Source organism: Microtus ochrogaster, chromosome 21 (genome assembly GCF_000317375.1).
Source record: "Microtus ochrogaster isolate Prairie Vole_2 chromosome 21, MicOch1.0, whole genome shotgun sequence".
Taxonomy (NCBI): domain Eukaryota; kingdom Metazoa; phylum Chordata; class Mammalia; order Rodentia; family Cricetidae; genus Microtus; species Microtus ochrogaster.
Window position 1 is genome coordinate 42,087,174 of NC_022022.1, and position 13,828 is coordinate 42,101,001.

At 40.2% G+C, this 13,828-nt stretch overlaps 1 protein-coding gene across 5 annotated transcripts in view; it reads left to right on the forward strand.

Annotated features, from left to right (window-relative positions):
• Window positions 1-590: 590 nt before the first annotated feature.
• Window positions 591-13,828, forward strand: part of Lrrc7 (leucine rich repeat containing 7) — a 412,851-nt gene continuing 399,613 nt past the window's right edge. For 4 of the 5 annotated variants that reach the window (XM_005357446.2, XM_026784035.1, XM_013350077.2 and 1 more), the window contains exon 1: window positions 591-662. In XM_005357446.2, the coding sequence (XP_005357503.1) occupies window positions 661-662 (2 nt within the window). In that variant the 5' untranslated portion in view covers window positions 591-660. The remainder of the gene's footprint in view (window positions 663-13,828) is intronic. The other variant, XM_005357447.2, reaches the window with a different exon arrangement.

Here is a 13,828-nt window from a genome sequence, read left to right on the forward strand (position 1 = left end):
CAGCGCCTCGTCTGCCAATCCTGGCACCTGTGCGCCAAGCCGCCGCACCGCGGAGGACCCCGCTCCGGGCCAACCGTGGGCTCCGAGCCACGGCCACCCAGTCTCTGGGCCAGCACGACCTGCAGCTGCCCACCCCGGGCCCCCGCCGACACCCACAACTGCGGGAGCGCACAACCACAGGCAGTGCTTGCTGTGCCACGGGCCACGGGGACCCTCGCCCCTTCAGAGTCGTCGTGGCCGGCCCGGACAGAAGCCGAGTTGGGTACACGATTCGCCCGCGCTGCCGTTCTCTTCTCCGCCCAGGATTTATTGTCTGTGGAGCCTTCTGGGGGCGGGGAGGGAGCTGCGCCTCCGCCGCCGCCGCCACTGCTGCTGCTACGGTCGCTAGCGCGGCGCGCTGGGCGGGCGGAGGCCGGGGACTGGCCGCGCTGGTGTTCCCGGCGGTCTCCCGGCTCCCCCCTGGCACATCTCCAGCTGTGTACCTGAAGGGCAGTGGCATCATGGTCTGACGCGGCACCTGCCCGGAGTCCCCTCTGCCTTTGCTTTGGAGGACTCCCGTACCGGCTTCACTGCGGACCCCAGAGCACTTTAAGGAGTAACCCTCGGCAGCTGGAAGGCCTTCACTCCCTGGACCCTCATGGGTAGTTTCTGCCTCAGGCGATGTGAGTAGGGCACTAGGGGACCTCTGCCTGCGGTCGATGAGCGGGTATCTGGGAGGCTCAGGTGGCCGGCAAGCCTCGGCGCTGGGGCGGTTGCGGGGCTGTGGGAACCTGGCGCTGGGTGGTTGAGTGATTGGGAGCAGGGCGCTTTGGATGGGCAAGGGACCCTAAAGGGTTACATATTGCGAAAAGGAAAGGTGAGGGGCGAATGTGAGGCATTGGTGCTGGGACCGCGGAGTCCAGCAAGATTTGGCTTTCTCGATTTTTATTGTCCCGGGGTTTCCAGTCTTCTTTCCCCGGAGGTGTGTGAGGGATGGAGCGAGTGTGATCTCCACACACACATACACACACTTGTGGCAGCTCACACTTGTGCTTTATCTTGGAAGGTGTTGTATCATTGTCTTAGTATCTATAAAGGAATTATTGGGGGTGCATGTTATAGAGGATGGAAAGAAAAGGGTGCGGTTTGGGAACATGAAGGGGATGGGAGAGCATGAAAGACTAAAGAAAAGAAAGAAGTGGGGAGCAATGGGGCGAATGCTTTCATTTGAGTCGGGGAAGATGCCCCTGTCTCCCTAAACCAGGCAACTCCTTTGTGTTCCGCTGTAGAAGCTAGGGAACCTCACTGCTTCTGGTCCAGTGCGGCTGTCCCTGGGCATCCTCTGGAGTCTTTAGGGATTCAGGGCGCGCTTCAGATTGTATTTAGGAAGGGAGGAAAGACCGCCAACATTGGGTAACCGTGGCACCCTAGCTCGCCAACAATTAGCTGGGCTACCATAGATCTCCTGTATCACCAATTTTAGAGTCAAGATGGGGGCGGGATGGGGGTGCAGGCTGCACAGATTGTCTTTAAAAACAGTGACTTCATAAGCGAGAGGCTACAAAATTGCTTCATTACACTACTTGGCCATCAGGGTTGGGGGGCAGAAAAGACCTGCCTCCGCCCTCTCTCTCTTTGCTGGTTGCCCCTCCCCACCAAGGCACAAAGCAACTGGCACCTCACTCGGCAGGGAAGGGGTTACTTTCACAACTCCTGGGAATCGGCCTCAGGAAGGAACCATCTGCGACTCCCACGTTCCTTTCCAAGTTCTCCATCAAAAGGAATCTCAGAAAGCAGGAGGGGGTGGGTGGGAATCGAGGCAGCAGCGAGCCTCCACCTGCTCTTTGCCATTACTTTCCCAGTACACTTCAGCACATCGGAATTACCTGCAGTGGTAATTGGGTCAGCAGGAGAGCATGTGCACCGGAGTCTCTAGATGTGTTTCTGCTGATGGATGAGAAGCAATTTGTGTTTGGGCATATTTTAACCTGGGCAAAATTTCTAAGCACAATAGAGGTTTCATCGCGTGGGCGAGCAGAGTGCGTACCAGCGAAAGTGAACACGTGATCCCTCCAACGCAAGAGAAACAGTATTAGGAAGTAGATTTTCTTTGTTCCAGGCTGAGCCTATTAGAAGCTCAATATCCCACTTGGTGAAGTTCCCTTTATTTTTAATAAAGTTGACCAGAGAAGAAAGAAAAAGAAAAGAAACATAGCCTGAATGGCTCTTAGCTAGCAACCTCTGACATTTCTTTGTTACAACCTACCCTACACCCCTACACCTGGTCCCAGCTGGCTCCTACTTTGAAATGATGCATTCTCTCTGAGGGCGTCAGGGAAAGTTCTTCAGCCCCTGCGCAGGCGCACGTGGGTGCTCTGGAGCCTCAAGCTGCCTTTAGGAAACACATGGAGCTGTCTTTGGTTCAAGCACTCCCATGTTGGGGGGTCTGGGAAACTACCTGGAGATCTTGTTGGAAATGAATGTGGAGCAGTCTGCCAGGCTTCCTTAAATTACTCATCACAGTGGTAACAGTGATCTTCTGAGACTAACTTAGGGTGTACTTAGCAATATCTGTATTTCAATCACTCAGGTGCCTCGGGCTTGCGAAGTGTCCAGAACTCTGATAATGTATTACTTTAATGTAAGTAGAGCTGGTTCCCTACCCAACAGTTAAGACAGTTACCTAATTTGGAAATCTCTTACTTCCAAGTCACCTTAAGAAGCTAAAGGCTTTAAAATTTGAGCTGTCTATGTCCCACCCTGCCAATACCCTTCCACCACTCCAAGATGTCATGGGAGAAAAAGCATCCTTGATTTCCAGAATATACCGTGAGCTGAGAGGACTTTATGCACATTTCCTTTTAATTTAACTTCTCTAAAAGATGTGTGCTCACCATGGCAACCCTTGCCTCCCACATCCAGGCTCTTGCACATATGCGGCTTCAGAATTAGAACAACTTCATAAGAAATGAACTTGGTCCAATTACAGGAGCCATGTTTTATTCAGAATTTTTAGCATTGCTCTAGGCAGGCATGAATATTTTCTTAATTAAAATCACATTTCATTTTATTTTGTAACCTTTTAATTTTTATAATTTCTCCATATATACAGAACATAAACATAAACTGTTTAGTGTATTGTTTTTATTTGCTTTGAATCTTTAAAAACAGTGAAGATACTGTCATTACAAATTTTTATTGCATATGGATCCTATATTATTGTCAGAGTGTTAATCTGGGTTTTTCCCAGTACACAGTACATGGTCATATTTGTTGTTTGAAAAAAGTCTCTTTAATTATTACTTTAAAAAGCACTTTTTAGAATAGGTGAAAAGTTGTAGGTATAATATTTTAATTGATGTTAGTATTTTATTGATGCTGTGGCTTCATTTCCTGAATGCCCATAACATCAGTGTAAGAATGGGTCACACATTCCAGAGTACCAACACTTCACTTTACACCCACACCAAGAGTGCTCTTAGAGGAACCAAGTGCTCATAAATTTCCTGCTGGGTTGTTTCTTGGTCCTTTTTTTTTTCTCCACAGAAATTATTTTTTGTTTTGGAAATTCTAAATTTTAGAAATATATAGTGTTCTTTAAACTCAAGAATCACAGCAACCACACACACCAACAGTAAAAGCATCGTTTTGTTCTCTTCAGCCGTAACTCGGTTTGTAGTGTGTCCTCTGCACTAATTCTTGGGAATGGGAGAGCTCTGTTCATTTGCAACTTGACTTTGGGAACGACTAATTCTAATCTGTGACACAAAAGTTATTCAGCTTGTGTTAGTCTTTTCTGACCCTAAAGTGATTGCTATCCTCACGGAATGATAAACTGAAGATGTTTCTAGGATCTTCTGAGAAACTTGCAGTTTGCTTTAGGAATCCCTTAGGACCACATCAGTCTTCAGTTGGGATATTTTACTGTTTCTACATCAGAACATGGAATATGAACATTAAAATAATGACTCCAACAGTGTGATGATATCATTTCTGAGGAAGCAACAAAACAGAAAGGAAACGGGTGCATGATCTTCTCGTGTGGTCTTTAAGAATCCTTGGAGCAGGAGTCACCAAATCTACATTCACACTGCAGGCAAAGCTCATACTAAGTTTACGTCAGGATTCACCCTGTGTTGCATATTAAATGGATTTTGTCAAATTCATAATAACATCTGTCAAGCATTTTAATATTATACAAAAATGTTTTATTGCCCTAAAATCCCTTCTTTATGTTATGCTTACTCATCTTCCCACCACTGAAACTTTGGGGACACTGAACATTTTATAGCTGCCATGGACTGGTATATGTTCAGGTCAGCTTCTTTAACATACCACTTTGCATATGTCTCAAATCATCAAATTATGAATTTGCATAGTACTCAAAACTAAAAATAAATGCACCATAAACCAGCAGTGTAGGGAAGGCAGTAAGTACAAATCAATATTCTTGCTCCTTATCTTAGGGTTTCTACTTCTGTGACAAGACACCAGGAACATGGTAGCTCATAAGTAAAACCTCTCATATAGGCTTGCTTACAGTTCAGAGGATTAGTCCATTATCATCATGGAATGAAGCGTGATGGTACACAGGCAGATTGGTGCTGGAGAGGTAACTGAGTAACTACATCCAGACTGGCAGGAAACAGGAAGAGAGAGGTGTACTAGGCTTGAACATTTAAAACCTCAAAGCCCACCCTCAGTGACACACTTCCTCCAATAAGGCCACACTACGTAATCCCTGTCAAGCCTCTCCCTAAAATGATCAAGCATCCAAATATATGAGCCTATGGGGACATTAATATTCAGACTACCACACTCTTCTATGTTTTTAACCCTTTTCTGTTAGTCAGGTCTAAATCATTACAAACGTTCACTTCAACAAAGGCAAGGTAAAAATAATCGGAGCTTACACACCTCCAGAACAAATATACAATCACAATGAAGAAGTGTCTTTCAAAATTATAACTGAGCTAAAAAAACATTTCCAACTCAAGCAAATAATAAAAGAATTCCACAAAGAAAGTAGATGGTCTTGTTAGATGAACACTTGTCAAAGCTCTTGATATAAATCATTCTTCCTGTGGTAAGGAGTGTCCATGTGTATCCATTTATATTTAGTGGTAGGATAGTGAACTTTAATGCTATTGAAACAGTGCACTGCCCTGGAATTAGGTGTATATGCTAGGTAGTGAGTGAGTGAGTAAACAACCCTCCGCACTTGCCTTTCCTTACACTAAACGGTGTCCGAATTGCACTCATTGCAGTAGACACCAGTCACTAAGCAACCAGGATGAATCAGGAGTGGAACTTCAAGATAATACTGTAGGAAGAATCATTTCAACCATCTCAAATACTGGAAATTTGAGGCTCAAACAGAGTCATCTGTGTGAACTAAAGCTTGTGGAGTCAAAATTCGGAACATGTTAAAATAAGCTATTTATTTATTTACTTAGCTAAGTAAATTTTATTTTTATACAACTACATCCATAATTACATCCTGTTTACATATTTCTACTGTGCCTTCATCTCATTCCAATTCCTCTCCAACTCCTCAGATTCATGATCTCTTATTATTTTTACATTCATGAATATATTATAAATATACACAAACTACATTTAGTGTTGCTTGTATGTACATATATTTAGATGTGACAATAAAATTTCAATATAGCTGGCTGAACAAAACTTACTTTTTCTTGATAAAATATATATATATATTTTCAGATCCAGATTTTCAAAAATTAGCTAAATATTTGACAACGACATATATTACTTTGTGACCACTTTACAATAAGAGATACTGTTGTTTGTATTCTAGTAATAATTAACTCATGGCAGAAGTTAGAATCACCTGTTAGAATCCATTACGCTGAAATGTGTTAAGAAACTTTCAGTAAAGTATGAATCAATAGCTGTCAAACTACGATGGTAGATTTGATCAATGTCTTCTTGGGAAGTGTCAGATAGGTTGCTTGCATTATTTATCAAAATAGGAAGTTTATCATTTGTCTCTCAAAGACACGGGGGAATTTTATTAAATAAATGCAACACTGGGGGTTTCCAATGTGAATTCAGTTTCATTGATTGTGCATTGCTTTAATAAGCTCAACAAATGTCATTTTAGTACACATGAAATTAATAGCAGTGATCAGGCATGAAATACTGAAGCTTATATTAGCTTCAACATGATCTATTTAAACACTTTAGCCATGGAGTTAATGTTTATATTGACTGGCTTTCAAAAGATCCTGGTTATCTTTGCTTTACACAAGTTCAGTAAGGTTTTAAAACTATGACAGAGTTGTAGTATGCTGAAGGTCAAAACCATAACACACTTATTAAGATAGAGACACAAGCTGTGCTTGCACACATGTATGTCTGTGTTTTCATGCAAGGACAGAATTATACTTGGTGGAATTTAAGAAGTAAAATAGAGGAGAGAGAGAGAGAGAGAGAGAGAGAGAGAGAGAGAGAGAGAGAGAGAGAGAGAGAACTGACCTGAAAAAGAAACTGTTCTGCTGGTTTTCTTCGTTACCACTTCACCACCAGATTTTCCTAGGAAGAAAAGAATGTGACGTTATAAACAGGAAATCAGAAATAGCATAGAAAAGTGGGGAGGGGTAACAGCTGGAAAAGAAAAAGTTTAAGTTAATCTAATGAAAAAATGAAGGGTTTCGTGTTATTTTCACACTTGGAAGAAATAAAAACAGCCTTCTTGAGTGGCAGAGTATTGTAAAGATAGCAGTATTCCCAAGCTGTGTGATGATAGGTGGAAAGCAGGAAGGGAGACCTCCTGAAATACCTACTCCCTGCTGTGAAGACATCGCTGCATTAAGATGGTGGGTAATGGACAGAAAGCTGAGATACACCAGCTTTTTAAGAAATGTTGTAACACAGACGGTGTGACTAAAATAATTAAAATTGTGTAGATACTTAGATTTCTTAAGTAGTTAATGATCAGTGCTCTGTATTCATCAGAATGGGCACTTCCCAGAATCACAGAAGCCAGTAAGGTACATAGGACCACTTTACCACGTGTGACGTACCCTTTGGTGTTATTCAGAGACAAGGTAGTTCATGACATGAAATCCTTTTCTTCTCCATTTCAAGTTAATTAATTTTGCAAGACAATTATAAAGGCTATGGTAATTAAGTTGTGCTACTCATTTAAATTTTGAGTGAGTATTAAACATTCTCCAGTGTCTCCTGGGATAAAACTGACTATCGCACAACATATACAGGGCATATGTGCACACACAGTGTGTAATTGGTCTGTTCTTTAGCACATGGGATAGAAGAATCCTACTCTTTCATTGCTTCCCAAGACTTCAGGATTGGACAAGATGTCAGAGGTCTCATTCTATAAGGAAAGGGGTTGAGGCTTAGAGACATTTGCTTCTTTGTTAAAAATTAAAGATCTGTAAGTGGGACCAAATTCTGGATAGCAGATCTTAATGTCCGGTATTTGCCCATAAAAGCAAAGCCATAGAAATGTTGAAGCATTTTATACCATAGGGCCTGAGCAAGACTTCAGCAAGACTTCAAGAGATAAGATCAGCTGAGCCAGCCAATAGGAAGGCACCACACATTTATTTTTCATTTAGTTGGCCTAAATTTTTCACTAAGATTATATTTAGCTTAAGGTTTTTGAACAACTGCCTTATATTTTCTCTTTGATTTAACCACATAAAAAACATCCATTTAGTATTCCATTTTAAAAGATTTTATGAAAGAAATATGTAATTAATCTTACTAATATTGAAGTATTCTAAATGTAGATGCTATATTCTATCTTAATGCTAACAAAGATTTTTCTCTTAAACCATTGATCTTTCCAGTCAAATGAATATTGTATGATGAGAAATGTTCAATTAACTGTGCATAAGTTAATTATTTTCTAAATTTGTTGATTTCATTGAAGGTCAATTGATAAATTTTATTACCAAAACGAAAACTATTTAAAATATTAAAACATTATATAAAATATCACCCTAAATATTGACTAGGAAGTCAAACAAATTCAGGAAGATAAATGAGAGTCAATTGTAGTTTGCACACATGCCACCTTCTCTACTTTGCCTACCCTTCTGTGGTTTGCATATTAGCCTTCTCAAATCCAACACCTCAAAGTTTGCTTCTAGCTAGTGAAATTCAAAAACATTCAGTTTACATTTCCCCCTTTCAATGTGTTTGATCCTATTTGTTCTGTCACAAGACAAATTAGAAACAATGTTCCGTGTGTTGTTCTTTCTAGTGCCAAAGTGATCACTGCACCTTTTCTAGCTTTGTTTATCAGGAAACTAGGGGAAAGATCATGCTATTCCACAGACCAGACATGCTAACAGTTTAAAAGCAGTTCTGAAATTTTGTTGTAAGCCTTTTAAAATAAGTATTTGCCTTATAGACAGTGAAGCACAGAAACATTTGCAAACAGAAGCATTAAGGAAATTAAACCTTTATATCCTATCTCATAACTATTTTTAAAGGCAAACTAAGGAACTAGGAGGCACCTAAGTAGGTAAGATGCCGGTTGTGCAAGTGTGAGGGCCTAGGTTCAGGTCCCCAGAATGTATGTAAAAATGCTAAGTGTAGTGGAATATATCTGTAATCCCAGTGCTGTCAAGAACAGAAGAAATCCCTGGAGCTTGATATCCGATCGATCTAACCACATTGGTGAAATCCAGGTTCATTGAGGGACCTGTCTCAACAAACAAAGTGGAAAACAATTGAGGAAGACACCCGATGTCACCTCTTGCATCCACACATAGGCACACAAACAAGTACACAAAAATGTAACACACATACACACACACGTGGGGGGGGGAGTGATTAACTCTTGTTGAAAGGTGTAGGATCCCATAGTGACTAAACCACAGCATTGCATATCAACACAGATTTCCACCCCACTCCCTCTCTGCCCAGTTCTTACTCATTCTGTCCTCCAGCGTGCAGATATAAGGCTCATGGATATGACAGAATAGATGGTATTTCTGCACCTGTTGATGCAATACCACCTGCCGTTCTATATCACACAATCTGAATATCCTACAGCTGTGTTAACAGGAAGACAAGATGCCAACCCCCCGTTGCCCAGGCCTCCACTCACCCACGTAGTAACAACTGCTGTATCTTTCAGATCGAGTTTTATCTAATGGAATAGAGTGCAGAGATCCTATATTTTACATGCCTTGTGTTGGCTTCTTAGATTTCTCACACGGCATACTCAAAGTTTTCTTCCTGCAGAGTCATGTATCTTAAAACTGATTGCAGTTATAATAATGATGTGATTATTAAAAACACATGAACACAACTCACTTGAGAACATCTTGTAGGTTTTAAATGCCTTTATTTTCTCAGTTCATAATGTTGTGTGTGTATTCAAAGAAAGCAGAAGTCTAGAACCAAGCTACTGCCCTTAGACTATTAAATCGATAGTCTAAGTCATTGTATTTTCTTATTCTTTATATTTTGGGGATGATTTTTGTAGCAAAAATCAAGCTGAGATTTTTGCAGTAGAAATAGAAAGATGATGATAGAACTGTGCCTTAGGTCCATTGCTGAATTAATTAGTGAAAAGAAGTGTGGAGTCAAGAATTATTCCAAACTCTCTAGCTTGAGAAATGAGATACGTGGAGGTACAAGTAGCAGATCATAGAATCCTGGAGAAGGAGCTAATTTGTTCAAGTGTAACTAGGACATTGACGTTAATCAGAAGGAAATCAAGTAACAGGATAAGTTATATAAGCAGTATAAATCAGATAACCAATTAACAAGAGTATGCACCTATGAAAAATTACTAGAAATGCATTGAGCACTTTTGGGGGAAAATGAAGCCTCTTTTTAAGAAAAAAAATGTGTTTTCAAATAAATGAAAATTGGGTATGCAAAAGAATGACTCATTTTATTTTGCTATCTTGGTTTCCTTTTAATTATTTTTTGGCATGAAGAGAAAGCATGAATACATACTCTCTTCTTCTGAATACTAATTTCTTTCCTCCATTACTATTTCGCTTTACAGTTTAGAAAGGGTGCTCCAGTCCTGGTTCTTTGTATACTAATTTTCTGAAATGAGTAGAGCTTTGGTTCCCATGTAGTGTGTTTTAGACCCATCTACACTTTATTAGACAAATAAGCCGCATGAGCAACCCAGCAAGACAAACAAATAGCTGGCTCAGATCTACATAGGCGTAAAGGCTCTGTGATATAGCCTTTCCAGATTCATATCTGTTCCTGTTAGTTTCATATTCATTTTCAGAAAGACGGGTGGTATGTCTTAACATAGCTGCCTCCAGGTGTGCTGCCTCCAGGTGTACTGCAGTATTGGCCCCGCAGTAGTGAAACCTACCTCTTGGTTTTGGACATATTTTTCATTTTCTTTAAATTTAAATGGATTTTTCAGATTTCCTGGGGTCTTTCTTTTGCTATGCCCTACTATATCCCTAGGTTGCAGAGCTTGAAAATATAGATTACAATAATTTAGTTCTTACTGAAACAGCAAGTCATATCTTTTGAAGCATTGGAGATTAGTTGCATAATAAAATTTTACCTCCCTATCAAAATCTGGAGTTTGGTGTCTTTTGGTTTAAGGAATGGGTGTACTTTATGAGATATGAGGCACTTATCAGTTCATAAAGCTTGCATTTCCGTTTGATATTTAAAATTGAATATATTATGCCTTAAGCTCTGGATTATATGGTTATTTTGTGAAGCTTATTTTCAAAAATAAAAGGTTTCGTTTTGGATATGGATGGAATAAATAATTTTGAAAGATTTTTAAGTGTTCTTATTAATTTTGAAAATTTTATATAATGTATAAGATCATATTCACTCCCTACTCCTTTCCCTAATTCTAGGCCAACACTTTCCCTGCATATATCCACCAACTTCGTGTTCTTTAAAAATGTAAAGTAAATTATGGAATCCAGTTTGTGCTACCCATATACTCTGGGCTGAGAGCCATCTGCTGGAGTACAGTCTACCTACCAGAGCCACTCCTTTAAGAAAACTGACTCTCCCTCCACTGAAGCCATCAACTATCTATAGCTCATTAGCTAAGGGAGTCTATGTGCCCTTCCCACTCCAATGATAGAATGCTGACTGGTCTGGTCTCAGGCAGATCTTGCGCATGCAAGCTCAGATGCTGTGAGTTCATGTGTGAACTGGTCCTGACACATCCAGAAGATACTATTTTGCTCCACTTCTCTTTGATGCCTGGAATCTTCAGTCTTCCTGTCTCCTCTTCCTAGAGGATACCTGAGTATTGTGGAATGAGTGTCATATACATGTCCCATGCGAGGATAAACAATCCACTCTGCATTTTGACCAAGTATAAAATCCTGGACTAACCACCCTCTACCACACTAAGAAACTTCTCTGATCAGGTCTGATGTACGGGTGTAGTAAAATGGAGCAGCGGGCCACTTCCTGCCACGGGGCTCTCAGCTAGCTTACACCCGAAATAATTACACGGAAACTGTATTCATTTAAACACTGCCTGGTCAATTATATCTAGCCTCTTATTGGCTAACTCTCACATATTAGTCTAACCCATCTCCATTAATATGTATTGCCACTTGACTATGGCTTACTGGCATGAGTCTATCCAGCGTCCATCTCGGAGAGCAGAGCCATGACGTCTGCCTGACTCTGCTTTCTTTCTCCCAGCATTCTGTTCTGTCTACTCCACCAACCTAATTTTCTGTCCTATCAAAAGGCCAAGGCAGTTTCTTTATTTAACCAATGAAATCAACACAAAACAGAAGACCCTCCTATATCACATGGGTACAGGGATATAAATTTACAGAACAGTTTTACATTCTATCCATTTAGAAGAATGATAATATTGGTTTAGTCCTGGGGCCTCCAAGTTCCCCAGCCATGAATTCTTAGACAGACTTATAGTACCAGGCATGGGTTTAACTCTTTGAAGCCGGCTTTAAATCCAAGAAAGCAGCTAGTTACCCCCAAAACATTTTGCCGCTTTTCCACTAATAGGCATATCTTACCATGCTGGTCATTGCTGCAGTTTTATATCAGTGATTCTATAAAACATTACACTGTAACCCAAACCCAAAGGACAAACATCACATGTTATTATTCATATATGGATCTCAACATTGAATTTGAGATTTGTGCATTTAATTTGGATTTCTTATAGAGTCTAGGAAAACAGAAAGACAGTATTGGTTGGGAGAAAGAAGAAAGATTTCAAAGGAGAAGGGATAATAGAGCAGAGATAACACCACGGAGGAAAATAATTTCTAATGAATTAAATTCTTTAGAAGTCTGAACGTTAGTCCATGTTTTGTTTCTACTTCCATAGATATTGGTTTACTGTTGTTGCTATTTGTTTGTTTGTTTGCTTGCTTGCTTAAATAAATCAGATTCTCAATTTTAGGAATAACAAAATAGTCTCTGGAACAGTGCTTTCCAATTTTTTCCCATGATTTGGTGTCCTTTTGCTAGATAAAATATTATTGAGACCTTCAAAGATTGGTAACAAGGCTATGTTTAAAATGGTTGTTTTATGTTCAAGAGTTGTTATGTAAAAGCATGATTATTTTATAATTTCCCTCTTTGTATTTTAATAAAAATATCTTAACACCACCAGTTAAGGAATTTTTTTTCACGACAGATTACCAATACATTCAAGGCTGAGCAAAGCAACTTGAATTGTCTTGTAAATACAAATGGTTACATTGTGCTGGCTCTCATTTTTTGGTTGATTTATTTGCTCTCTCCAAACAGACTCTAAGAGAGGTTCACTTTATCACACCGATTATGAATGTGCACACCAAACAAGTGTTTGGACTTCTCATTTGCCACTGCTTAATATACTGTGTTCTGCTAAATTAGGAAAAGACAGAACATATGAAATTACAGGATTTTTTCTATATGAAACATATTTACTCATCCCAGAAAGAAACCTATGAAAGATCAAAGTAATGATTACAACAAGGTCCAACTTGCTAAAACAATTAGTCTTTACTGGGGCTTCTAGCAGAAGTGCTTGTGTGGGGTGTGGGTACACACGGAGCAGGAATGGGTCAACAGCTTGTGCAGTACTACAGTGCCCACTCTCTATGGAAGACGGTTTGTAAAACCGCCAGCCATGGAGCCTCTTACATAGCTCACGGGCATCTGGACAGGTCCACGGATCTCCACTCAACACCTCATCTAGTCTGTCTCTTCCTTTGCAATCATTTACTCCTAAAAATCTGTTCTGGGTCCTCTGAGAATCTGCCAAGATTCCACTTTCCCAGACCTAGGATATCTTTTTTTTTTCACATTCTTATACTCATGAGCCCCCCCCGTTTCCTTCTAGAGGGAATGTTTCAATTCAGAGGAAACTGGTTCACAGGGCAAGGACATCTCTTTAGCACACCTTCAATTTTTACTTGCCAGTTCCTAGGAACTCCTCCTTTGTTCATTTCCTGTTGAGATTGGCTACAGATTTTACCAAATTTGACTTTAACCTGGTCAGTAAAAGAAACTATTCTAGACGCAAGGGTGTAGAGACAGACAAGAGCCTTCAGATTTCACATCTCTTATTCCTTGAGACAAAAATATACGAAGGTGTGCTGTGGGAGCCTTTGCATTAGAAGACATGAAACTCGGGCATTTTGTGTCATCTTGTCTATATCTCTGTCTTGCTATCTGCTACCCTGTCCTGCTAAGCATTTAAATACCCATTAAAACTGTACTTTTTCTGGTAACTGTATCAGTGGCATGTGCATTTGAATGTAGTTAGCCTTAGCTCAATGATAGGTTTTAGAGGTTTCTTTTTTCTTCCTTTTATTCTTTCTTTTTTCTTTTCTTTCTTATTTCCTTTTCTCTTTTTTCTTTT